Source organism: Artemia franciscana, chromosome 10 (assembly GCF_032884065.1).
Source record: "Artemia franciscana chromosome 10, ASM3288406v1, whole genome shotgun sequence".
Classification (NCBI taxonomy): Eukaryota; Metazoa; Arthropoda; class Branchiopoda; order Anostraca; family Artemiidae; genus Artemia; species Artemia franciscana.
Genome location: NC_088872.1, coordinates 22,558,437 through 22,585,659, shown reverse-complemented (window position 1 = coordinate 22,585,659; position 27,223 = coordinate 22,558,437). Strand labels below are relative to the sequence as shown.

Here is a 27,223-nt window from a genome sequence, read left to right as displayed (position 1 = left end):
GTATAGTTTATCTCACTTAGGTTAATCTGATTATCTCTGAATGCACACAGAAAAAACGGCTTTAAACAGGTCAAGAACAACATTGTGGTCGGTGTAATAAACAAGTACCATTATTGCCATTTGAAGCTGATTCAGAAATGGTAATTATTATTTTTGTTAGTCTTAATAGTAAAATATCAGTATCAGAACAAAATTTACAGAATTTTTTAAAAAGAGCCATAAACCCTCCAAGAATAGCATCAGTCATGCTATGATATAATTTTTTAGGGGATTCAGGCTCTTCTTAAGAATTCACGTAAGTTTGTTTTCAAAATAAGATTTTACTCACAAGACTAAGGAAAATTCCAGTTACGATTATTGAATCACCTATAATTGGTAATTTTTTTCACCAGGTTTTTTTAGAAACGTGTTTTTAAACAGTTGGTTACTACGGATGGTTTTACCTTTTGAGCCCATTAAGAGGCTAATAATTTAATTTCCCCCAGAAGCAATTATTGAATTCTGAAAGAGCATAAAAAACGCATCAAGTGAAGTATTCACTTTCATCCTAGCTAAATTGTCAACGAAAAATTTGTCCAACAAGGAAAAGAGGGTGCATTTGCGAGTGTAACGATTATTATGTAAAGAAATAATATAAAAAAAGGCATTGAGTAGTGGGTTTGCCTTGTCCTTATCTCATTATGGAGTCTTGCGTATATTTACAAAATTTCATTTACCTAGGCCAACTGGTTACTGGACTTCTTATATGACAGAAATCTGTCAAGAAAAAAAGAAGGTAAAACCCCAGATGATGGACTATTTGTTATCTTGAAAAGTAGCCTAGTTGAATAAGCAGAGTAAAACTTAAAGGGATTCATTCTGAGCCTAAATTTTGTTCCAGGAAGTTTTCGTCATGCTGAATCCTCTACCTCTTCCCTATTTCCAAACAGTGACACGAATTCACTAGAGTTTTGGGGAGGGGGGGGGGAAGGGATTCTTCAGAAAGGTAAAAGTTAGTAGGTACGGCTCTTATAAAGGAAATGTGCTGATAGAATAAAATTAGTACCATTAGATTTCTTTTTTTATGTTCTTCCCAAATATCATGGTCACTATTTTGAGAACGCATCCCCCCTCTGATGGTTCCATATAATAGACTTAATAATATTATTTCACCTGTTAATTGGATCTAGCCTAAGATCTAGCTTAGTCATAAGTCGTAAGTTCTTTCTATAAACATGTTTTCTACCATCTAGAATTTAGTCTGTGATTGGTTTCAATATATTATTTGAAATGATTACACCAAAACACTAAACGATTATACAGAAACATTATTTGAAATGGTTTTAAAAAGAGAATAAGAATGGAAGGAAACAAGATAATCTAATTAATAGAAACATTCTGCATAGCCTATTATAAATCAAGAATTTCATTATTTTACCGTTTTTGTTTAGTATACGATTAAGCATACGACTTCCAGAGATAGTTTTTTTTTAATATTTGTGTTTGTTTTTTCGGTAAAATTCTAGTTAATTGACTTCTTGCTATCTCGGAAAGGGTTTAGGTTAGGAAAACGAAACTTTCAGGGATGGTTCTACCGGCTAAAGTTTGTCCCAGGAAGGTATTTTAAAGTACCCACCTCCACTCCTTCTCCCTCTAGAGGGCCCTGAAATTTGCCTACATGACTGGTCTATATCTATTGAAATTTTGACAAAACAACATTTTACCTTAATTTTCAGTTAATAGTTGCCTTTTCTCTGCCTTTAGTTCTGAAAATGCTATTCCTGTTATTTGAGTACAATTTTGAGCCATATCAATGCTTTTTTTCTTTAAAATTTAGGAAATTATTATTATTATTATTAATAATTTATTACCCGTCAAAAACGGAAAAGACGGAGTATAAAAAAGAAAAAGAAAGAAAAGCACAAAAATTTAAATACACTTCCACTACAAATATTATAAAATAACACTAGTCCAGGGGTGGTTGGCTCTTAAAACATTGCTACTGAATTTGGAGATTCTTCTCTCTATGACCATGGAAGGGTTGGTGACCTTATATTTCCTAGAGATGTCGCCATTGCTGTACCACAAAGGGAAACGCAGGAGAAACTTAGCATATCTGTAAAATGCGCTGCAAATGGCTTTCTTTTCTTTAGCTGTGAATATCTTCCAGAAGGAAACCAGAGCAAGCAGATGGGGGGTAGTAAAAGCATTGTATAGCCGGGCAAGGAGAAGACGGTTGAAACGATACTTACTGGCGACAAGTAATCCGTAAGACGCTCGTAGACGGGAACAGAGGTGGTTTGTCAGTACTGAGCGTGTGTCCTTCAGTGTAGAAGAAATAGGAAGGCCAAGATACGTAAGGGACTCACAGGGCTTAATCACAGTGTCGCCAATTTTAACGGAGAGGTTAATTGAAAGCTCATTTTTTGAACCATTGAAGAAAAGAAGTTCTGTTTTAGATTCGTTGAAGGAAAGTCCAATCTGCTTGTATGCCGTTGCAAGTGAGTCGTAATTTTGTTGGAATAAAGTATCGAACGATAAACATGAAGAATGTCATCAGCAAAATTCAGCAGCGAAAGATTAATCCCACGGAAAAAGCAAGACGGCTTTATTACTTGCTGTGCTTCGATAATAGCGTTATTAAACAGTGATGGAGAAGTTTTGCCACCTTGACGTACGCCTTTCTTGACACTCAGCATTTCTTTAGAAGGAAAAGTGCCGGACGGAGAGGGGATCAGGATAACAGCCGAGAGCTTGTTGTACATACTGTAAACAGGGGAAAGGATGCAAGAGGAAACACCTCGCTGAAGGGCTTTGAGCAGGATATGGCCATGGATGCCAGAATCGAAGGCTCTACTAACATCAAGTGCTCCAAAGACGAGAAGATCACCATTTTTATCTGCATCTATAAGAAGATTTTCAAGAACGCTGTGAACGTGTTCCCGTCCTGAGTGCTTTTTGAACCCGAACTGGCCTTCCGGAGTAGTGCATCGAAGTGCAATTTCATCAAAAATAAGGGATTCAAATAGCTTACAAAAAGTAGTTGAAACAGTGATCGGACGATATGAAGCGCACTGGTCCGCTGGTTTACCTTTTTTGAGAATAGGATGGACCAATCCAACACCAAAGCTGTCTGGAACGATGCCAGTAATGAAAATAATTTGAAATAGCAGAGAAAGGTGCTCTAGGAGAAGATTGCTGGCAAAGCTTAAATGGGTACCAGATATACCATCGATGCCCTTAGATTTCTTTTTTTTTTAACTTATCAATTTTGGAACGCACCAAGGACGGAGTGACCAGGACATCAATATCTTTAACTGCAAACTGAAGCTCCTTTTCGAGGGCCTGGCAAAAGGTGTTATCTAGGTAGGAATTAGGGGCTGAAAATTGGTCTCTGAAGTAGTCGCACCAGTCTTTTTCTGGCATGCAGGGCGGACCATTGGAAGATTTGTTCTTAGCTCGAAGATGCCATAAAGCAAGAGGCGAATTATCGACAATCTCGCTGTGCAATTTCATCAAAAATAAGGGATAAATATATTTGTATATCTTTAAAACCTTATAAAATGGAATTGAGCAAAGTTATGAAGCCGAAAACAATTTTGTTGTACTTCAATTAAGCAGAAGATCTATTTTGCAAGGTTTCACTTTAATAACACACATATTTTAAAATGTCATCAAAGGTCAGGGCCCTCTAGAGGGAGAAGGAGTGGAGGTAGTTGCTTCAAAATACCTTCCCAGGATATACTTTAGTCTATAGGTTCATCCCTGAAAGTTTCATTTTCCTAACCTAAACCCTTTCTGAGATAGCAAGAAGTCAATGAACTAGAATTTAACGTTTTTTCTTCAAACGTTGAATTTTAGATAAACTCGTATTCTTAAATGGAAGATTCCTCTAATCTTTGATTTCTTTGCAATAACTTGAGTGTAATTTTATAACTATTTGAATAAGTAAATAACAGGTGTAGGCTATTGAAATTGTGCCGTTGTGCAGTAAACGTAAAATATCGATTTAATGTTGGGGGACTGTAATACCCCTACTTTGCGGGTGTGTGTGAGGGAGGGGATGAAATCTAAACTAGAAGCAAAGTCTGTCGGACGATAGGCCTAAGGAGGAAACGGAAAAAAAAATGTTGTTTATACCCTTTTGCGCTTCTCGGAAAAAAATTCTCCGTCCCGCAAAGCAAAAAGTGGGCCATTTGAGCCCCAAAATAATGTCCCTTAAAGTTCAAACTAGCGTCGAAAATTCCAGGCAGTCATTTTAATTAGGAAATACAAGGAATTCACAAAGAAAGGGATAAAAAATTGCCAATATCATATATAAGAACTAATTAATCTTAAAACAAAAGTATACTTTGTATACATTAGATAAGAAAAGACAAGTTTTAAATGAATAAGACTTCAAACGAACAGAAATTATCGTGTATATCAGGCGTCAGCCCCTTCCTGAACCTCCCGCTCTTTGTGCTTTAGTTTTATAGTTGTTTAAAAACCCTTTTTATTTCAATTAAAGGGACCTTTGGTTTGAGCAAATGTTCTTGAAGGATTGGGACACAAAACCAAGCTTTTGTGTTATAAATGGGAGACCAAGGAGGGCACTGCCCCCATGATATTCGGGGTCATTTCCGTTTCTGTTGAGTTTTAATGTTGTTATTCACTTTCATTTGAGAATACTTGCTCTTTTCATTTAATTTCTATTCTTTATTCGTTGCATATCCAGGATTAACCTTTGTTTGGGAGGACCACCACCCCTCAAATCTGACTCTTTAAATCATAATCTAACTTTTGCACACCAATGCTTCGAGAAAAGAGCTCAGTAGTGCATTTGCCTTTGAAAACTAAGTATTAATCCACTTCCCAATCAACTATCATCTCCTCAGTGCGAGGAGAGCTTTCGTCCCTAGAGGTCTCATCTTTTTGGTTCTCTTTGGGCTGAGCAAAATAGTAGTTTGGTGCCACAAAATGGCTGAAAACGCTATTTTCCCAATTAATTAACACGCACCCGTGATCTTTCTCCTAGGGGAAAAAAATCCGTCGTTTTGTTGATAGGAGTTTGAAAACTTGGTAATCAGGTCTTCCGGTATGCAGAATTTGATAGTTGATATTACTCATCAAGATCACTTGTCCTTTTGGGGTTGTTTTCCGCTTTCTAAAAAATCAGGCAAATTTTTCAGGTTCTTACCTTTTGATTGGTAAATTTAGGCTTAAAGAATATTGTATTATTGAATCAGCATAAAAAGCCGACTCTTTTGGTGTATTAATTGTTCCTCGAAACACCCCTTTATTCATTTTTAGAGTTTTATCGACTATTCGTTCCAGTCGCTCCTTACTTACGTTTCGTTACCACAAAGCGTTTGTTTGGTATTCGGAGGATTTTAGTGTTATTTTGTGCTGTTTTATTTTAGGTTTTTCAAAAGATATTTTGGAGGATGTACCTCAGCCGACTTGGTGATTAATTTCAAATGAAAAAGTGTATCATTGAATGATAGTAAAAAGGGTGAACATGTTATATCTTGTTGAAATGCGGATCGCAGTAAAATTTCATCCAAAACTGTGCAAATGGATTATTTTAGGCCTAAAGGGTAATTGACAAAAAGTAGGGAGAAAGCTGGACCTATTGTTAAATTTTTAAATTGAACATTGACATAGTGAACATTAAGCACAAGTCCTAGATACGGGATTGACATAACCTTAACGGATCTGCTCTCTTTGGGAGAGTCTCTTTGGGGAAGGTCAATTCTAAAAAATTAGAAAAAAATGAGGTATTTTTAACTTACGAAAGAATGATCGTATCTTAATGAAATTTTATATTTAGAAGGTCTTCTAAACTCAGATCTCTTATTTTAAATCCCGACCAGATCCAGTGTCATTAGGGGGTAAGGACCGGAAATATTGGAAAACGCTTAAAGCGGAGAGATCAGGATGAAGCTTAGTGGAAAGAATAAACACAAGTCCAAGATAGGTGACTGACATAACCGGACCGGATCCGCTCTCTTTGGTGGAGTTGGGGGGGGGGGTGATTTGGAAAAATTAGAAAAAAGGTATTTGTAACTTACGAACGGGTGATCAGATCTTAATGAAATTTGATATCTAGAAGGATCTTGTGCTTTAGAACTCTCATTTTAAATCCCGATCAGATCTGGTGACATTGAAGGGAGTTGGAGGGGGAAACCGGAATTCTTGGAAAACGTCAAAATCTAGGTATCTTACGAACAGGTGATCGGATCTTGATGAAACTTGATATATAGAAGAATCTTATGTCTCAGATGATCTATTTTCAGTTCGAATTGGATCCGGGGACATAGAGGGTTGGAGGGGGGAAGCAGAAATCTTGGAAACCGAAAATCTTGGAAAACGCTTAGAGTGGAGAGATCTGGATTAAACTTGATGGGAAGAATAAGCACAAGTTATAGATACGAGAATGACATAATTGGTACGGATCCATTCTCTTTTGGGGAGCTGGGGGTTGTTAATTTGGAAAAATTAGAAAAACTGAGGTATTTTTAACTTAAGAACCGGTGACCGGATCCTAATGAAATTTGATATTTAGAAGGAACTCATGTCTCAGAGCTCTTAATTCAAATCCCGACCAGATCTGTTGACATTGGGGGGAAATGGAGGGGGAAACCGGAAGTCTTGAAAACGCTTATAAATGTCGTAGATACATGATTTACATAACTGGACTGGACTCTTTGGGAGAGTTAGGTGCTGGGGTTCGGCGCTTTGGCCAGTTTGGTGCTTCTGGATGTGCTAGGACGATGAAAATTGGTAGGCGTGTCGGGGAGGTGCACAAATTGACTTGATAAAGTCGTTTTCCCCGATTCTACCATCTGGGGGTTGAAGAGAGAGGAAAAATTAGGAAAATTGAGGTAGTTTTAACTTACGAGTGAGTGATCGGATCTTAAGGACCTCGTGACTTAGAACTCTTATTTTAAATCCCGACCGGCATTAAGCCTCTGATTTTCCTTTTAAATCAATCTCGTCACAAGTGCCATATGAGCTCTTAGCTCTTGTTTCTCTTAGTTATATCAAAACCCCATGAGGTGTCTATTGCCACCTATATGAACAGAATGGTTTGAAGATGTTAAGAAAAACGGTGAATGCCCTAATTCATACTGGAATGGGTCTATAAATTCTCTAAGCTGTAACAATCTTTGGGAATCTTTGGGTGGTGTTTGAATGAAATAGGCCTACCCACCAATGTGTTGACCTCAAGGGACTTAGTAATGCAAGTATTTTGCGGTAGAAATAATAGTAGCAATCTCTTTTTAATTATTGTGCATTACATTTCCTTCCCATCCCTTGGTAAAAAAAAAGAAATATTTTAGCGTACTCTCTGCATAAGAGAAAATCTCCTGAAAGATAACCAAAGGTTGTAGTGTTCAGAGTTAATTTATTGAACAATACATTTAAACAAGACACACAAAAAGCGCATTTACCCTCCTCCCCAAAAGGCTACATCGGTAGAAATTTTACATTGGAGATAGAATACAAAGACGTATCTATCATCTTGTGCCTCCTCCAAGCTTCTTAAAATTTATGTATAGTTTCATACTTTCTTTTTTCAGTTATTTTGCTTCGAAACTAGAGTTTGTGAAACTCTATGAAGGAAAATTGGGCAATAAGTAAGATAATTCAACTTTAACATGTCAGTAAGTCAAGGAAGAAGCACAGAGAAAGAGGAAGGAGGGTATTTTTTGGAGGACGCAAGAGATGATCCTTGCACTTTTAAATTGATTATTTCTGGCGCAAATATTTTGAATATTGAGGTAAGATCTCTACAAATATTAAAATATTTAGCACTGTGTATAAGCTATTCACGGGTGAGAATAAAATTAACAATAGCTATATGCGACACTTTTTCTAGAACCGGATAAAACCCATGAGTTTAGTCTTCCTGTCCTATCTAACACTGGCATCTCAATATTTTGGGTTATAATAACTGCGAACCCGCAATGCCCCTTCTCAGTGTGTCAGAAATTTTCAATGGTTCTTACATCCTTGAATTAAAAACTAAAGAAAAAAAAAACTCTCAAAATACTAAAAGTATAATATTTAAAAGAAGAGGCTCTGCTGCTGAAGTGTTCAATTCATCAACTTGAAAGCCCTCCCAGAAGTCTAGTGCTTGTTCAGCCAAGTCCGAGAACATAAACAACCACTTCTCCGTTGAATTATTTCTGTTTAATTCTCATGGAATAAAGTATTTGTCAAAAATTTTCTGTTGAACAAATTTAAAAGTAAACATTGCAATAAATATGGGATCCCCGCTTGTCATCCCCGAAATAGGTATATCTGGTTTTTCGTACCTGAAGTCCATAAGTAGCCTCTCAATTTCTTCCAATTTTAGTCGAGATCAGACAACAGCTTTTTGTAGATGGCCTTATAGACAAACATTTGCTTTACACCGACATTTTTATCATAGGCAGCGCAGTAGCGCTGCCTAAATAAAGAGCAATGTGGGCACAATGTATTATTATTATTTTTTTTTAGACATGCACTTCGTATCGCAGGAGTTGTCATAGAAGCTTCAAAAAGGGCTCATTCGATTGGAAATTGAAAGGACTAGTGCCGTTTTTTTTTTTTTAATTAACATGTAATTAACACCCCTTGCACGCCCACCATTTCTCCAAACACATTCAATTTACATTTTGAGATAGCCATTTTATTCAACGTAGTTGAAAGTTCAGGAAATAATGTGTTTGAGGATGAAAATTCCCCTAGAGCCCTCAGGGCAAGGGTGGTACGTTATGGCCTGGGGGCACATAATGTGTATATAGAAAGGGTAATCGTATAACGTTCGGAAGGGGCTAATTGGACTGCTAATCAGACGTTTTAGGGCCCTTTTTGAGATTCAGAGTGATCGGGGGTTGGATACTCCCCCACACATTGTATTTTCCCGAAATGTATCTGATAGAAATTCTGAGATGACCATTTGTTTTCGTAGATACTTCAAAAAGGGCTCACTCGATTGGAAATTGAAAGGGTTAGTGCCTTTTTATTTATCGAAAGTGATTGAAGAGCACCTAACCCCCCTCCCACGCCCACCGTTTCCCCAAACTCATCCAATCAAAATTTTGAGATAGCTATTTAGTTCAAAGTAGGTGAAAGGTCGGAAAATTATATATTTGAGGATGACAACCCCCTACAGCCCTTAGGGCAAGGGTCGTAAGTTATTCCCCGGGGGGCATATAAGGTTTGCGTAGAAAGGGTGATCGCTTAAAGTTCAAAAGGGGCTGACTGGATTACTAATCAGATGTTTTAGTGCCTTTTTTGAGATTCAGAGTGATCGGAGGTTGTATACCCCCCACACCTTGTATTTTCCCGAAATGTGTCTGATAGGAATACTGAGATGACCATTTGTTTTCGTAAAAACTTCAAAAAGAGCTCACTCGATTGGAAATTGAAAGGGTTAGTGCCTTTTTAATTGTCGAAAGTGATTGAAGAGCAACAAACCCTCCTCCCACGCCCACCATTTCCCCAAAAACATCCAATCAAAATTTTGAGATAGATATTTAGTTCAAAGTAGGTGAAAGGTCGGAAAATTACGTATTTGGGGATGACAACCCCCCTACAGCCCTTAGGGCAAGTGTTGTAAGCTATGCCCCGGGGGGCATATAAGGTTAGCGTAGAAAGGGTGATCGTATAAAGTTCAAAGGGGACTGACTGGATTACTGATCAGATGTTTTAGTGCCTTTTTTGAGTGATGGGAGGGTGGATATCGCCTCCGTCGTATTTTCCCCAAATGAATCTGATAGAAATTTTTGAGATGGCCATTTGTTGTTCGTAGAAACTTCGAAAAGGGCTCATTCGATTGTGAATTGAAAGGGTTAGTGCCCTTTTTAATAGTCGAAAGTCATTGGAGGTTAACTAAACCACCTCCACGCCCGCCATTTTCCCAAAAACATCCATTCAAAATTTTGAGATAGCAATTTTATTCAATGTGGTCGAAAGTTCCGGCAATTATGTCTGAGGATGCTATCCTCAGCTATCCTCGATGCTATCCTAAAATTGCTATCTCAAAATTTTGAATGGATGTTTTTGGGAAAATGGCGGGCGTGGAGGTGGTTTAGTTAACCTCCCAGCCCTCAGGGCAAGGTTGCGAGTTATGCCCTGGGGGCATATAAGGCTTATATGGGGTGCCATAGAGTGTTTATAGGGTGATTGTATAAACTTAGGAGGTAGTTCATTGGATTGGTGATAAGAATTTCTAGTGCCCCTTTAAAGGTTCAGAATAATCGGAGGATGGATATTTTCCCCAGCCTCGTGTTTTCGCTAAATGCAACTTATAGAAATTTTTACATGGCCATTTGTCGTCATAGGAACTTCGAAAAAGGCCCATTTGGTTGGAGATTGAAGGGAGATTGGAGATTGAAGGCTAGTTCCCCTTTTAATAGTCAAAACTGATTGGAGGGGAACTAACCCCTCAAAAGCCCACCATTTTCCCGAACACATTCAATCAAAATTCTTAGATAGCCATTTTGTTCAACGTAGTTTAAAGGTCCGAAAATTATGTCTTTGAGGATGACCTCCCCCGCCGACCTCAGGTATGGGTTGCAAGTTATACCCTAGGGGCATATAAGGTTTTTATAGAAAGGGTGGTCGTATAGACTTCGGAGGGGCCCACTGGATTGGTAGTCAGAAGTTCTGGTAATCTTTTTAAGATTCAAATTGATCTCTGAGTTCTGAGTACTTTATTTAACAAGAAATTTCATAAACAAAAAATACTTCAAGACAACCTCCCCCATAAGGCTCCATGGCCGGGAAAGAACAGGAGAGAGAAAATTCCAACACAAAAAATATACACAAAATCAAAGTAAAATCCAGTTGCCCACCTTAATAACCCCAAAAATGACAAGCTAGACAAGGGTAGCACATGATTTGATCCCAACTCATTTAAATTTTAAATATCAATTAACACAATCCAGAGACATCAAATCCAAGGGAAACCAGAATTTTTTTTTGTACTTGCTAGAAGTTCTCTAACATAATTTTTGATCATACCAAACGAGAGGTAGCTTCATGCAAACTCTGGGTGTGTGTTCCAGATCCTGTTGGAAGCTGTCAGAGTGTTGAAGTCAGACATCACTGATGGAGTGTGAAGAATCTGTAAATTGTTAGAAGCGCAGAGATGATAAGTCGATTGATCAGAAACAAAGGACATATTATTACATAGGACAGCAGGAAGATGGCCGTGCAACTGTAAAAAAAAAAAAAACGAACAAAAACCAGGAAAGAAAAAAGAGAGATTTCAAATCCAGCAAGGGTCTAAGTGAAGATCGGTTAGTTTCCTGAATAAGCGTCCTTGCTTTATCATAAAGTTTTGAAAGTGGTTTCAGAGACGAGGGAAAAGTTGACATCCAAATAACAGAATAATATGAAACATATAGACTGAGCTAGGCTGCAGAACTTGATTCTAACAATTAGCCCTGGAAATATGTATTTGAACTTTCTAAGGCTTCCGAGACTCCTGGAGACTTTCATTTTAATCAGGTCAACATTATGCTGAAGGAAAGATTTCCGTCAAGCAAGATGCCTAGGAATCGAACGTAACGATCCTTAGGTCTACATAGAGAACCTCTTTTATACGTGCATTTCATTTAAGTCAGGGCAAGCCTTTGAGATTCTGGAAAAAATGAGAAAACATGACTTTCCGGCATTTAAGGCAAGATGATTTACATCAAATCGCTGGATAACTCTTTCAAAAAGGCCTATCATCTTTGAACGAAGATCAGACTGGTTTTACCAGTTGTGCCAAGAGTACTGTCATTACTAAAAACAATACAATGGTGACAATCCCCGGCATTGATGCAGAACATGATTCTAAGAATTAACCCTGGAAATATGTATTTGAGCTTTCTAAGGATTCCAAGACTCCTGGAGACTTACATTTCAATCAGGTCAATATGATGCATGAAGATTTCCGTCAAGCAAGATGCCTAGGAATCGAACGTAACGATCCTTTGGTCTGCATAGAGAACCTCTTGATACGTGTATGGTGCACCTAATATCAGCAAAAACAGCCTTAACATAGGAACTATTTAGCTCAAGATGTTTGAAAACAGTGTCAAGTATATAAATTAAGCAATACATGGTGCTATGATTCGGCCTAAAGCCAAACAGATTAGGGGTGATTTTATCTTGAACATAGTCAAAAAGGAAATAAAAAATAAAACTTTCAAAAATTTTAGAGAAAATAAAGGTTTTCGATATAGGTCATAAGTCAGAGGGAACTTTTGGAGTCCTATTTTTCGGTATAGGCGATATAATAGCTCGTTTAAAACACACTGGAAAAGTACCATCTACAAAACATTGGTTAAAAATAGCAATTAGAGGTACACTTAAATACTGGGCACATTTCACAATCAACTTGGTAAGGATACCACCTTGATATGCTGACTTATCTGCGTCAAGATTTTCCAGTTTAAGTTGGATCTGATGTATTTCAAATAGCAGTTAGAGGTACACTTAAATACTGTGTATATTTTACAATCAATTTGGTAGGGATATCACCTGGGTATACTGACTTATCTGTGTCAAGATTTTCCAGTTTAAGTTGGGTCTGATGTATTTCAATCACAGGAATGTCCCTCACTGCACTTTTGGCCGGCATATTTTGGGGTGGTGGATAAATTTTACAAATTGAAGCAAAATAACCATTTATTATATCCACACTCACTGGAACACTATTGCTATCCAGCAAGCAAACACTTTTAAGAGACCTTTCCCATGAGATCTTGGACAGAGCCTTTTCTAAAGTTCACAAGACCACCCCTTCTGTAAAAATATTATGTTCTTCTGGGGCATAACTTACAACCCTTGCCCACAAACTCTGGAGGATTCTCTCAACCCCATTGGCCTTATTACATGATGTTTGGACTGTTTTTGAAGAAATGGTGATCTCAAGATTTGTATCTGATGCATTTGTGGAAAATTCGACGCAGGGGGGGGGGGGGTTAGGAGGGTGACTGCCCTCCGATCCCTCTGGCTCATAGAAAGGACACTAGAATGTATAATTTTAAATCAAATGAGCGCCTCTGGGGTTTTTATGACAACGCTTTCCATTTAAATGTTAGCCGATATGCCATCGGAGTATATTTTACAATCTTTTCCCTGAGGGCTGTGGGGGGGGGGGGTGTCATCCTCAAAGACATAAATTATAGACCTTTCAACTACGTTGAACAAAATGACCATCTCAAAATTTCTATCGGATACATTTAGGGAAAATATGAGGTGTGGGGGGTATCCACCCTAAAATGACGCTGAATCTTAAAAAGAGCACCATAACTTCTATGAGCCCCTCCAAAATTTATACGATAACCCTTTCTATATGAACCTTATATGTCCCCAGGGCATAGCTTATACCCCTTGCCCCCAGGGCTGTAGGGGATGTCATCGCCAAAGACATAATCTCCGGACCTTTCAACTATGTTGACAAAATGGCCATCTCAAAATTTCGATTAGATGTGTTAGTGTAAATGATGGGGGTGGTATTTTAGATGACCCCCAATCCTTTTTGACGATTAAAAAGGAACCACCTTTCAATTTCCAATCGAAAGAGCCCTTTTCGAAGTTTCTACGACAACCCCTTCGATATGAGGTGCCCTGGTTTTAAAACAAATAAACCAAAAAATAAATAAATAAGTAATAAAATTGTCCCCACATTGCTCTTCTTAGGCTGCGCTGTTGCGCTGCCTATGAAAGAGGATAAACAGAAGAGCTAAGTCCCACTTGAGGACGTTTACATAATTTTGCCTCAGGAGAGATAGCGTTTCTTGGGAGGCAAAGATTTCGAGAAGGCCAGAAATGTGGAAGAACTTGTGCCCTTGGAGGGAAACAATTCTTCTGACTCATCATCATTCGTAAATCATGTTTTTTTGCTTAATACTTATATCTACTCAAACGTTTTACCGAAGTTAAATCTGTCGGGATAATTTTCAACTGTAGAATGCTTGTGTGCCTCAATTATTCCCATTATTTTGGACAGAGTTAAGTTGAAAGCAAGTTCAAAAACTCAGTAGGTATAAATTTTTGAAGTGCAATAAGAACTTTGCTGGTAAATTGTTTAGATTAGAAGAAAGGATGAATTGCACTGTTTCTATATTTTTTTTTCATACCACACCGAATAATTAATACTTACAAAGTGTTTTTCTTTCTTTTTAGTCACTAAGAATTTTTTCCATTTGATCATGTTTTGTAGAGAAAAAGTATTAAATTTGTTTTTGCCTGTACGTTTTATTGCAACCTAATGATATATGCATTTTTATTTCCATAGGGCGTGTTGTTTCTCTCCACTCACTGCGGCCTATTTTTGTGTACCAGAATAAATCCTTTTATCAGAATTCAATTAAAACTTTGTGTAGGCAGTTTTCAATACAAATTTTTTGAAACGCGGCATAAGTAAAGAGTAGTAGGATTTCATTTCATTCATATAAACTTCGAAAGGTGCTCATTCATCTGAAAATTGAAATTTTTAGTGCTTAAAAGAGTCAAAGGGATTGAGACCTAAGCCCCTTTTCGCTAACCTTCGTACAAAGATATTAGATCAAAATTAGCCATTTTGTTCAAAATAGTCAAGTTAAAACCCTTCGCTATTCCAAAAGTAATATTGATACACTTTTTTTTATTAGCCAATTGCACATAGTGTCCTTCGATTTAGTTAAAAATTACCCCGGCAATTGTCTATTAGTTTAAAACACACTCGAGAAGCGAAGTTTGGTGACAATAAGATATGATGAAAATTGGATACTTTATTAGCAACATTGTGAAGGTCATTTGTGAACTATTAAATTGGGAGCTTCAGCGTCGGTTGACCGTATTAAAGACAAAGAAAAGTTCATTATTAACGCGATTCTTGAGGACACCGGTTAGTTTGCTAACCTTTTAAAAACTTTACTAGCAGAAACTTTACTCCATCAAAAGGTACTTGTGTATTATTCAGAACACACTCAAAAAGTGAAGTTAGGTTCTTTCGTGAAACAAACTATGTTGTTCATTATTGAATTGATTCAATTCAATTCAGAACACACTTGAGAATTTTGCTGAGAAAATCCGGTTTAATAAATACAAAGACAAAACTCAAATTAGTTTGCTACGCATCGTGATAGAAGATAGTGTCTGAAACATGGATTTTGAAATGAATATTTGGGATTTGCCAAAGACTGAAAAAGAGGCATATTATATTTTTCCACGATAAGGGGTTGTTGGCGTCAATTCTAAGTTGTAATTTTACAATTTTTCTAATAAAGCATTATATTTCATCATATTTTGTTTTATTGCATTAGCTTTATCCAAAGTTTAGGCTATATATTTGCAGCTTAGGGGGGGGGGTGCATTATATGAAATATCTAATTTAACTTAACCTAACCACCTCCATATATAAAATATTTCATTAAAATGTACCTGCATCGTAGTTTGTTCCACGAAAGAACCTAACTTCACTTATTGAGTGTGTTCTAATTTATACACAAATACCCAACAAATTAAGCTTGAAATAGAGCCAGGATCAAGAATGATTCCAGACTGTTGGAAGGACTACAACACAACTGAGCTGGAATAAGAAGGTGTCACTCATTTGAAAATGAACTACAAAAATAAATTTTGTCGACCCAGAAACCGGCGCCTCTACCCAAAAAGTATAGAGAATGTGGGGTTCCGCAAGGTGGAGGAACAAACAGCTTCGAGGTACATCATGCCATCTTTTACATTCTTACTTAGTAGAGTGCATATGGCAGGCGGCAGTAATGGCAGAAGACTGAGTTCATTTTAACGTGATTCTTGAGGATATTCCTGCGTTCTGGGAGCATATTTTCAAGTTGTAGTTTTAACAATTTTGCTAATAAAGTATTCTGTTTTCATCGTATTTTTTTTTTCACCAGCATTGACAAAATTCCACTTCTCGAGTGTGTTTTATATAATAGACAAGTACCAATATCTCTTAGCAAAAGTTTCACTTTGACACTCTTACTCTTTTGGAACACAATTGAGTTGAAACATTCCCCCCTTTGTCAATGATAAATCCAGCGTGTAAACAATCGAAAATTAGTCTAATTTTTAAATTACCAAGGTAATTGGTAAATAACCAAGTGACATATAGCAATCGCAAATTCTGTCGGTCTGTCTGTTGGTCTGTCGGTCCTGGTTTTGCTACTTTTGGCACTTCCAGGTAAGCTAGGACGATGAAATTTGGCAAGCGTATCAGGGACTGGACCAGATTAAATTAGAAATAGTCGTTTTCCCGATTTGACCATCTGGAGGGGGGGGGGGGGCAGATAATTCGGAAAAAATAGAAAAAATGAAGTATTTTTAACTTATGAGCGGGTGATGGGATCTTAGTGAAATTTGATGTTTGGAATGATATTGCGTCGCAGAGCTCTTATTTCAAATCCCGACCGGATCTGATGACATTGGGGGGAGTTGGAGGGGGAAACCTAAAATCTTTGAAAACACTTAGAGTAGAGGGATCGGGATGAAACTTAATGGGAAAAATAAGCACAAGTCCCAGATACATGATTGACATAGTCGGAACGGATCCTCTCTCTTTGGTGTAGTTGGGGGGGGGGGGGGTAATTCTGAAAAATTAGGAAAAATGAGGTATTTTTAACTTACGGACGGGTGATCGGATCTCAATGAAATTTGATGTTTAGAAGGATATCGTGTCTTAGAGCTCTTATTTTAAATCTCGACCGGTTATGGTGACATAGTGGGGGGGGGGGGAGTTGGGAGGGGGGAACCTAAAACTTGGAAAATACTTAGAGTGGAGGGATCGGGATGAAACTTTGTGGGAAAAATAAACACAAATCCTAGATACATGATTGACATAAACGGAACGGATCCGCTCTCTTTGAAGTAGTTGGGGGGGGGGGGGTTATTTCTGAAAAATTAGAAAAAAATGGGGTATTTTTAACTTACGAACGGGTGATCGGATCTCAATGAAATTTGATATTTAGAAGGATATCGTGGCTCAGAACTTTTATTTTAAACTCGACCGAAGCTGGTGACATTGGGGGGGGGGGGGAGTTGGGAGGGGGAAACCTAAAGCTTGAAAAACACTTAGAGTGGAGGGATCGGGATGAAACTTGGTGGGAAAAATAAGCACAAGTCCTAGATACATGATTGACATAAACGGAACGGATCCGCTTTCTTTGGGGTAGTTGGGAGAGGGGTTAATTCTGAAACATTAGAAAAAATGAGGTATTTTTAACTTACGAAGGAGTGATCGGATCTTCATGAAACTTCATATTTAGAAGGACCTCGTAACGCAGACCTCTTATTTTAAATCTCTCAACCGGATCAAGCGTAATTAAGGGGGGGGGCAGTTGGGGGGACCGGAAATCTTAGAAAATACTTAAAGCGGTGAGATCAGGATGAAACTGGATGGGAAGAATAGAAACCTGTCTAAGATACGTGACTGACATAACCGGACTGGGTCTGCTCTCTTTGGTGGAATTGGGGGGGGGGAGTAATTTTGAAAATTGAAGTATTTGTAACTTACGAAAGGGTGACGAGATCATAATGAAATTTGATATTTAGAAGGATCTTGTGCTGTAAAGTTCTAATTTTAAATTCCGACCAGATCCCGTGACATTGGGGGGAGTTAGAGGGGGAAACCGGAATTCTTGGAAAACGTGAAAACTGGGGTATTTTTATCTTACGAATAGATGATCGGATCTTAATGAAATTTGATTTTTGGAAGAAATCTATGACTCAGAGCTCTTATTTCAAATCCTGACCGGCATTAAGCCTCTTATTTTCCTTTTTAAATCAATCTATTGATTCATAGAATTTTGTTAGAGCTCATACCATATGATCTCTTGGCTCTTAGCTCTTCTCGCCTCGTCACAAGTGCCATATGAGCTTTTTGCTCTTGTTCATTTCTTGTGACAACATTTACTTTTATTTACCAGATTAAATATGCCTACACATAAACAAATTCTTTGATCCCTGTACATTTCCATTTACAATTAAATAAAATAGAAATAAGACCCCTTTTAAAATTGGTTTGTTTCATTTTTTTTGTAATTGAGAACTTTTTTTTTAAGTCTTCAGGATTGAAAAATTCGCGGTTCTCATTTTAGAACTATCTATTGTAACCGACGACCTGAATTGCGTCTCATAATTTTTCCCTTTTTTTAGAAAAACAGGGGCTAAAATTCTCGTTTTGAAGCTTCAAACACCCCCCCACAAACCCACACACATTAATTTTACTTCCCCGTCAAATGATTATGTGGAGCTGTGTATATTCTGATAAAATATTATGGGAAACAATGCTTTAAAACATACAAGGCAGAAGTAAATAAAAACTATACGGCATAAATCGTTAACATCATTAAGCCGAAGGTCATAAGTCAAGGTCTAGTTTTTTTTAGATTTACACTGCAAAATAAAATTACTGATAGTTACATGCCTATTCTTGTGTGATTAAACAATTTTTTCAGTTTAATTACAATAAAAACTTGCTTTACAAGAAAATGTTTCTACACTAGTCCCCCCCCGTCCGCTTGAGTTCAATGTGGTTACCGATCAATGTTGTGTCTGGGATATAATATCTGTTAATTTTGTGTGAGCTGGTGCGAATCGGAACGGCGTTCAGACCAGAACCATGACAGTCATCGGCATTATCGAAGTGCTTCATTCGATTTTTCAGTACACTTGCCCCACGCAAACACGACTCTCCTTGAAGAATTTGAAATTAGTGCCATAAAATAACTAGCAACTGACGTGCGTTGCGCCAAGACGGATTGTTCATGTTGAGGCAATTTCATTGCTAAAAAATTCTACCATTCTTTGGGTGATATAAATCGGTTTGGGAGGCTATGCAATTATCTTATAATTTTTGTCTTGATTAAGTCACATGGCGCCCGGCGGTGGTCTCTTCCTCCGACATAGAGTGCGTCTCTGACACGCTTTGCCACAGAGGGCGCCCTTTGCTCAAGACTTCTCCTGTCACTCGGTGCCATATGCGACCGCTGACTTCGCTTACCCCAAGAACCGCCCCTGTTTGGTACCAATGAAATTGACAAGTTTCTAAAATTGAGAATGTGGATTGCTAATTTTGTAGGTTAAGAAAATCGACAACTTAGTCTTGAAGACATTAGATCACATGATATAACCTAAATTGTCCAGGACTTTTAGGGTTTGACTCGGACTAAATTGCAATATAAACGAAAAAGGTACCAAAATGATCAGAAAAAAATTATATACAACATACTAAAAGTCCCCATAAATCCAATTGGGGCGAGTACCCGAAAAACAGGAAAAGGGGGAAATGCGGGGGAAATTGGGAAAACTCCCGAACATACCCAGAAAATAGTTCAAAGTGAGTTTTCTGGGGTTTTCCCATACGCTCATCACGAAACTGACATCTAAAATTCAGTATAGAATAAAAGTACAACGGAAAATGGGGGGAACAGGGGGAAGAGGCGAAAAAATTTAAAAACACAGGGTAGGGGTAGAAAGCACTTTGAAATATGTTTTCTGGGGTCTTTCTATCTGCTGATCCCGAAACTGACATCTAAAAGGAAATAAAGAACATGGACCCCACCATAACACGGGAAAAGGGGGAAAGAGGGGAAGAAAAGGGACAGTTGAAGTCAGGGGCAGAAATCAGTTTGAAGTGTGTTTTCTGGGATTGTCTTATCTGCTGATCACAAAACTGACACCTAAAACGAAGGAAAGAAAACGAGAACCACGAAAACTGAACAAAACTGGAGGAAATAATGGAAAAGAGGAAGGGAGGCCTGACTCCTGAGCCACCTGCTAATGACTAATAAGTAGGCCTATGGACAAAATAACTTGCATAAGTATCAAACTTCTACTTTCTTGAATCACAGACATTTCTTACAACCATTTGAATTACTAAACATAAATAAAACAACCGCTTGGTAGTGATCACAGTATAAAACTTCAGCTATGATACGTAAAAGTTGCACTTTCGAAGGCAATCGTTGAATAAAAAAACAAAAAAAAGAATTTCAGAAACTAGACAGTGTTGCCAGATTGTCAGCGAACTGAAAAACGCCCTGGGGTTTTCAAAACAAGCCAGAACAAGCCCCAAAAATTTTTTACCGAAATAATATACTTTTGAGATTTCACTTTATAGTGAGCGTGTCCAAAAGCTTGTTTCACGGAGAATGCTACATCAAGATGCAACATTAATGCTGAATTTTCAGTCCGAAAGCTATTCTCGTCGTTTTTTCTTTAAACTTCAGGAAGAGTCATAATTTTGTTGATCTCCCCTCAACATTCGCAGGGAAGAAGGATAAACCGACCCGGCAAACGGGAATACTTGACATTTTTGCTGTTTTTAAGTTTGAAATATAAAAGAATTACCTTAAGCTGTATGCAGCTTAATATTTTGAACTCATGTTTTTTTTTCTGACGCTAATCCTTTGCATTGAAAAACTTATGGAGCGAAAGTAAAACTATTTACTTGGAAACGAATTCGTCCATGGAATTCTCAAACTGGAGACTTTTGAAATCAAAGAACATGTGTTCAGACTTAGGATCAAAGGTGGACGATTTAATTGTGACTGCTGCTATTTTAGATGAAAGCTAAATAAAAAAGACAAAAGACCAGCCCCTTGAGGCAGATCCTAATATATTATTGTTCCTTAGAGTTTTAGTTTTCCCTCCGAATTTACAACTTTCAACAGAGTTGCGGCCTCTCCATACCCTTTTGAAACCTATAGCCCTATACAAATAAAGCCACTTCTCCATGCCCTACTGCCCTAATAAGTGATAATTTTTTTTTAAATTGTCACTAAATATTATATTTTCTTTATGTTTATCTCTTTAGAAGCCTATTTTGAAGATTATAATCTAAAAACTACCTTGAGCTACGTGGCAGCTAAATATTTTGAACTTTTATGGTTATTTAAGACGTTAAGACTTTCCACTGAAAACCTTTTTTTCTTGTCACCTAGTTTTAAAGGATGCGGCTCTCAGCTAATTCTTAGTGCATTGACATCGTAATACAACAACAAAAAAACTTCACGAGTGACAGAAAACGCAATGAGATCTCTCCAATAAGTAAAATAATTTTAGTGAACAAATCAGAATTATAATCAAAATATCATAACTAGAAATACACAGGCTTAATTACTTCTTTGGATAGAGTGGTAAAATGCAAAAAAGAAAATAATTGAAGCTTGAAATTATGTAACACAAAGGAAAAAAAACTTCAAGAGAGTCAACGTAATTATTGAAAAGCTCTCAATACTTTTGGTACATTTTCTTAATACCTCAAACAAGAAAAATTAAAATAATTTCTGAGAAATGAGATATAATGTATAGCTTTTGACAAAAAAATGTGCTACAACAACTGAAATACCAACGAACACGAGGAACTTTTGATTTGAAAAAGCTAACTGCAAGCTAGAAATTCAGCATCATCACCTTAGGAAAAATATGCATATCAAAAGCTGATTATCATGTAATACAGCATTTTGGTTTAGCTTATCAATCGATTTTTTTACGAATCAGGCTCCAATCCGAAGATTCCTAGTTTTGGCTCCACTGAAGGAGCTCATTTTTATATGAATTTCACAGAATCTGAATAATTCCGACATTTGTTTTTCCTTTTTAAAGAAGCCGATAGTTTCTTATTCAATTCCAACTCATACCTTGACGTGCAAATTGAAAAAAAATCCTATTAAAAATAATTTCGTATCTTATTTTCAACATTATTTGCTAGAATAATCAAGAAAACGTAGAATATTGAGCTTTATCGTTGGATTTTCAACATTTTTTTTTCGGAGAGTCAGCAAAGTGTGAAATATAAAATTCTTTCACTGGAATTTTAAAACTAATTGGTTGGACTTTCAAAAATTGGGTGGTGGAAAGTTAACAGAACATGGAATATTAAATTCTTCTGCTGGACTTTAAATGCTTGTGGTTGGAAAGTTAACAAATCGTTGAAGATCACCCTTATTTGTTCGATTTTAAACCTCTGTTGAAAATTCAACAAGAAACTTTATTTTTGTTTCAGCAGTTGAAATTTCACTGTATTTTCTTGTTGGAAATAATTTTTCTTTAAGTGTATATCTACATCTCAAGAAGTTAGAAGAGAACACCAGGATAAAAACAGCATCAGAAGAAAAGAAAACGAATAAAGAGCCAGTTCTGCGATTCTATAGTGATACCAGTGTGTCTTCAAAATTATTGTTAAAATTCACGTCTGTGGTTGCAACGAAACCCCCAAGCCTATAGATTTCACTGTTGAACTGCAACATTTTTTTAGTAGACTCAAACTGCGAACAGCAAATACCACACACTGACAACCATAACCGAAAGACTACTATTGAGTTCAGAAAAGGCAAGAACATTCGATTCCGAAGTCTGTTCTTCCCAATATCCAATATAGAAAATGACCTTTCAACTACAGCATTGCTTATTGGCAGGCTGAGGAGGGTCAACGCCCCCCCCCCCTCGTTAAGTTACGAAATGGAAGGACACCAACTGGATCAAGATGGTGCAGGACCTTGACCCAGAACTCACAAGAGTCACTCGGAATTTCTCTGCCACAAACGGATGCTCAGTCAACTACCAAGAGTCTTCTCCACTGACTCTCTAACTCGCTAATATTAAGCACTGGAATAGCATCCAAAGGCAAATCACTAAATTGAGGACGTAACTGCAACAAACAAATTGTGGGAGAAAGCACTTTCAGTTTCAGCTGAGAATCAACAGCTGGAGGCAAGCGCTTTAAAACTGCTCTAGCAGCTGCCTTGAGAAATTTGAGGCAACGCAACTTTACTTCTTCTTTTTGATGACTGGTCAGGTTAGATCTTTCAAGCTCCAAAAGGAACTCATATCCATAGTCAACCTGGGCTGCAGGAAGACAATAAATTTTGAAGTCCATATTCACTGTTAATGACACTGCAGACGTCTGCAACATTCTCCGCAGAAGACTTAATACAAACTTTTTTAGCTCTTCAAATAAACGAAACTAATCTGCGTTAGGGTGTTGGAAGAGGAGGTTAACTCCCTGGAATTTGGCGAATAATGGCTTCGAGAAAACAATATATGCCTTATTTCGTTCATCGAGGTACATATCATGGAGTATTCGGGCAGTGTAGCAACGTTCCTTTTCCTTCGCTAATCGAAAGTGTGCTGTCAGCTCAGGATACTGCTCGAGTATGCGAACGACTGCTCTATATCGAGACAGCCAACGGGTATTGGAAGGAGCAATAATTTTCAACGGGGTATTCTCATCGTTTAGGAGCTTGAACATTTGCTGATATGGCTCTCTTCGTAGCGGACTAACGTTAAACCACTTGTAAGTCTCTGAAAGCATAAACTCCAAAAAATCCGTTCGCTTTCTTTCCTCGAAAGTTTTGTAAAAGAATGAGAACCTGAAAAAAAAAATTCTTAACAAAAATATTATTCTTTGGAGTAGAAAAAGCCCAAAACAAGCCAAATTAAAAAACAATAAGCCCAGTTTCCCGCCCCAAGCCCGCAAAAAAAACCGCCCGCCCCAGCCCAGAGAAATAAGCCACTGGGGCGTGAAACAAGCCAATCTGGCAACACTGCCGCTAGATGTCATTCCGTCAGATGTCATTCCGGTGATTAGTCTACCTTGCTTCTCTTGCTGAATGTCGAATTAGAACAGGATTATGTTGACGAACCCACGCGCTTGTTGATAATGGCGAGGGATACGAAATAATGCAATTTAAGTATCTTTCCGTATTTCTTTCTCGAGTTTTTTTTTTGCCTTTTCGGAACCTATGGGGTTGCCAAACCTCCATAGATCTCCTGTATTTGTTGTCGAACTTTGTTTTAGATGTCAATTTTATAATCAGCAGATAGAAAAACCGCAGAAAACACATTTCCACATGCTTTTTACCCCTACCCTGTTTATTTTCCTTTTCCTTTCCCCCCTCCCATTTCTCCGTTTTATGTTAATCGATTTTTTATATCATTTTATTTCTCAATTTCGCAATCACCAGATAGGAATACCCCAAAAATATCTTTCAAATCGCTTTCTACCCATACCCTGTATTCTTCTCTTTTCTCACCTCTTTCCCCTGTTCCCCCGTTTTCCGCAGTACTCTTTTTCTATACTGAATTTTAGATGTCAATTTCGTAATCAGAGTATGTGAAAACCCCAGATAACTCACTTCAAACTATTTTCTGGGCATGCTTGGCATATTTTCCCTTTTCCCCTGTTTTTCGGGTACTCGCCACGCTCGGGTTTATGGGGACTTTTACTATGTTGTATAGAATTTTTCTGATCATTTTGGTACCATTTTCGTTTATATTGCAGTTTTGTCCGGGTTCGACCCTTTTTTGAGATAAAGGTCCTGTACTAAAAAATTATCATTTTCCTTTGCGTACCGAGCAAGCTGCAATCCCGACTTTAGATTTCTTGGGGTCCAGGCATCTATAGTACTGCAACTGCTACTGTAGGTAAAGGGAGACGTCTTTTTTTTATTTTCCTAGAGTAGCAGAATTAGTAAGCTGCAATCCCAACTTCGGATTCCTTCGGGTACCAGAATTTGCAATAATTCAACTGCTACTTTACATAAATGGAGATGCTGTTTTTCTTTTCTGATTTCCCAGGATAACGAAATTAGCAAGCTGGTATTCCGACTTTACATTCATTTGCATCCCAAAATTAGGAATATTCTGTCCCGATTTTAGTTAATACTGAGCACCAACCCTGGGTACCAGAGTTGCGATCTTAGTAATAACTCTTTATTATCTCTAACTGACAATATTATATGCAAACCATCTAACACATCTTCCTCTACCTTTTTAAACTGACCCTTCTCAGAACCACACTTGACTGCTATCATTGCCATTGCTTTTAATATTCTAATCTTAGTTCCCAAAATTATATTGCTGTTCTCCTGAACATTCTTCACTTTGAATTTAAATGAAAAAACAAGCTTTTTCAATTGAAAGTAAGGAACAACATTAAAACTTAAGATAAACATAAATTATTACGTATATGAAGGGGGTTGCCGCCTCCTCAACACCTCGCTGTTTACGCTAAAGTTTTTTAGCTTTCTTAAAAAAGCGTCTTATTGTTCTGATTTAATGACCCTTGTGTTTCAGGAGTCATTCTTAAAGAATTGGGTTTAAAATCAAAACTTGCGTGTAAAGAGCGAGGTGTTGAGGAGGAGGCAATACCCTTCATATACATAATAATTTCTGTTCGTTTCAAGTTTCGATGTTGCTTCTTACTTTCAGTTGAAAAAATAGTTTTTTTTATTTAATTTCAGATCGTTTTTGAAATAATACAAGGAAATCTGACCCCATGCCCACGGAAAAACCCTCTCCCCATGTGAGTATCCTCTAGGCTTAAAGACATTAAACTTAAAAGACGTCCACCCCGCCCACCTGAAAATGTATTCATGCATCCCAATATAATACTATGCATAGCCAGTGGACAAATTTTATATCTTTAAGACCTTTCTCCTGGGGCTTTGGGAGAGTGGTCATATTATACCCCTAGCAATAGTTATTGGGTCTTTCAACGATGAAGGACAAAATAGCTATTTCAAAATTTTGATTGGACAATTTTGGGGAAAAGTCTCGGGGGAGGTGGCATAATTGCCCCTCCAATTTTTTGGTCACTTATAAAGGGCACTAGAGCTTTTAATTTCCGTTCTAATGAGCCCTCTTCCGGTATTCTAGGACCACTGAGTCGATACGATCACCCCTGGAAAAAACAACAACAAATAAACACACATCTGTGATCTTTATTCTGGCAAAAAAAATACCAAATTCCACATTTTTGCAGATAGAAGCTTGAAATCTACACAGTAGGGTTCTCTGATACGTTGAATCAAATGGTGTGATTTTCATTATGATCACTTGAGGGGGTGTTTCCCCCTTTCTTTCGAAAATCAGGAAACTATTCTCATGCTCGTAGCCTTTAATGGGTAAGACTAAACTTAATGAAATTTATATATTTTAAATAAGGATTAAAAGTCGATTCTTTTAGTATATCTATTGATATCAAAATCCCGGTTTTTAGAGTTTCAGTTACTATTGAGCCCGATCGCTCCTTACTTACAGCTCGTTACTACGAACTATTTGAACCGCAATTTTCTCAGATTTTTCTTTTGGTTTTATTACGTATATAAGGGAGTTACCCCTTCTCAGTACCTCAAGTACCTCAGTACGCTAAGTGTTTGTGAATTTATAAAAAACTTATTATTCTAATTAAGCGGTCCTTGTGTGTCAGGAGCCATTCTTAAATAATTGGAACAAAATTCAAACACTTGCGTAAAGAGTGAGGTACTGAGAAGGGGGCAACCCTTTCATATACGTGATATTTTCGGTTCGTCTGAAGTTTCAATGTTGCTCCTTACCTTCAGCAAAAAATCAGTTTTTTATTTAATTCATGATTGTTCGTTTACTATTGAATACCAATATATCTATTCTATTGGTATATATCTATTGGAAAGCTTGTGTTTTTTAATTTAATTTCTGATTATTTTTTAAATAATGCTGGGAAATCCAGCGCTCCCTTCATGGAAATTCTCTTCCCCAATGAAAAATTGCTCCATGGAAAGATCCTCCCCAGGAACCCTCTCCTCCCCCCTCACTACCAGACAAAATCCCCCTTGAAAACATCTTTATACTTCCAAATAACCAATACTATATACTATATATATACAATACTATACTATACAATACTATACTATATAATATATCCCCCGGGGACTTTAATGCCCTTCCCCCTGGGGAATTAAGTCGTCCTCAAAGACATTGTTATTAGATTTTTGACTATGTTGAACAAAATGGCTATCTAAAAATTTCGATCTGGTTACTTCGGGAAAAATCAGCGTGGGAGGGGGCCTAGTTGTCCAATTATTTGGTCAACTCCAATTTATTTGGTCACTTAAAAAGGGCGTTTGAACTTTTAAATTCCGTTCGAATGACCCCTCCCACGACATTCTAGGACCACTGGGTCAATACGATCACCACTGGAAAAAAAAACAACAACAACAGCAAAAAAAAATAAACAAATACGCATCTGTGATCTTTCTTCCAGCAAAAAAAAATACAAAATGTCACATTTTTGCAAATAGGAATTTTAAACCTCTACAGTTGAGTTCTCTAATACGCTGAGTCTGATGGTGTGATTATCATTAATATTCTATGACTTTTAGGGGGGTTTCCCTCTTTTTTCGAAAACAAGTCAAATTTTCTCGGGCTTGTAACTTTTGATGGGTTTTAAACTTGGTGAAACTTACATATTTAAAATCAATGTAAAAATTCGATTCTTTTTATGTAT

At 37.3% G+C, this 27,223-nt stretch overlaps 1 protein-coding gene and 1 long non-coding RNA gene across 3 annotated transcripts in view; one reads left to right on the top strand and one right to left on the bottom strand.

Annotated features, from left to right (window-relative positions):
• LOC136031921 (uncharacterized) overlaps positions 1-27,223 on the top strand; it is a 49,788-nt gene that overhangs the window by 14,908 nt on the left and 7,657 nt on the right. For both annotated transcript variants that reach the window (XM_065711912.1, XM_065711911.1), the window contains exon 2: positions 7,545-7,745. In XM_065711912.1, coding sequence (XP_065567984.1) covers positions 7,623-7,745 — 123 coding nt within the window. In that variant the 5' untranslated portion in view covers positions 7,545-7,622. The remainder of the gene's footprint in view (positions 1-7,544; positions 7,746-27,223) is intronic.
• The window catches only part of LOC136031922 (uncharacterized), a 29,575-nt gene continuing 23,546 nt past the window's right edge, over positions 21,195-27,223 (bottom strand). The window contains exon 3 of the long non-coding RNA XR_010618615.1: positions 21,195-23,327. This is a non-coding gene — a long non-coding RNA (uncharacterized LOC136031922). The remainder of the gene's footprint in view (positions 23,328-27,223) is intronic.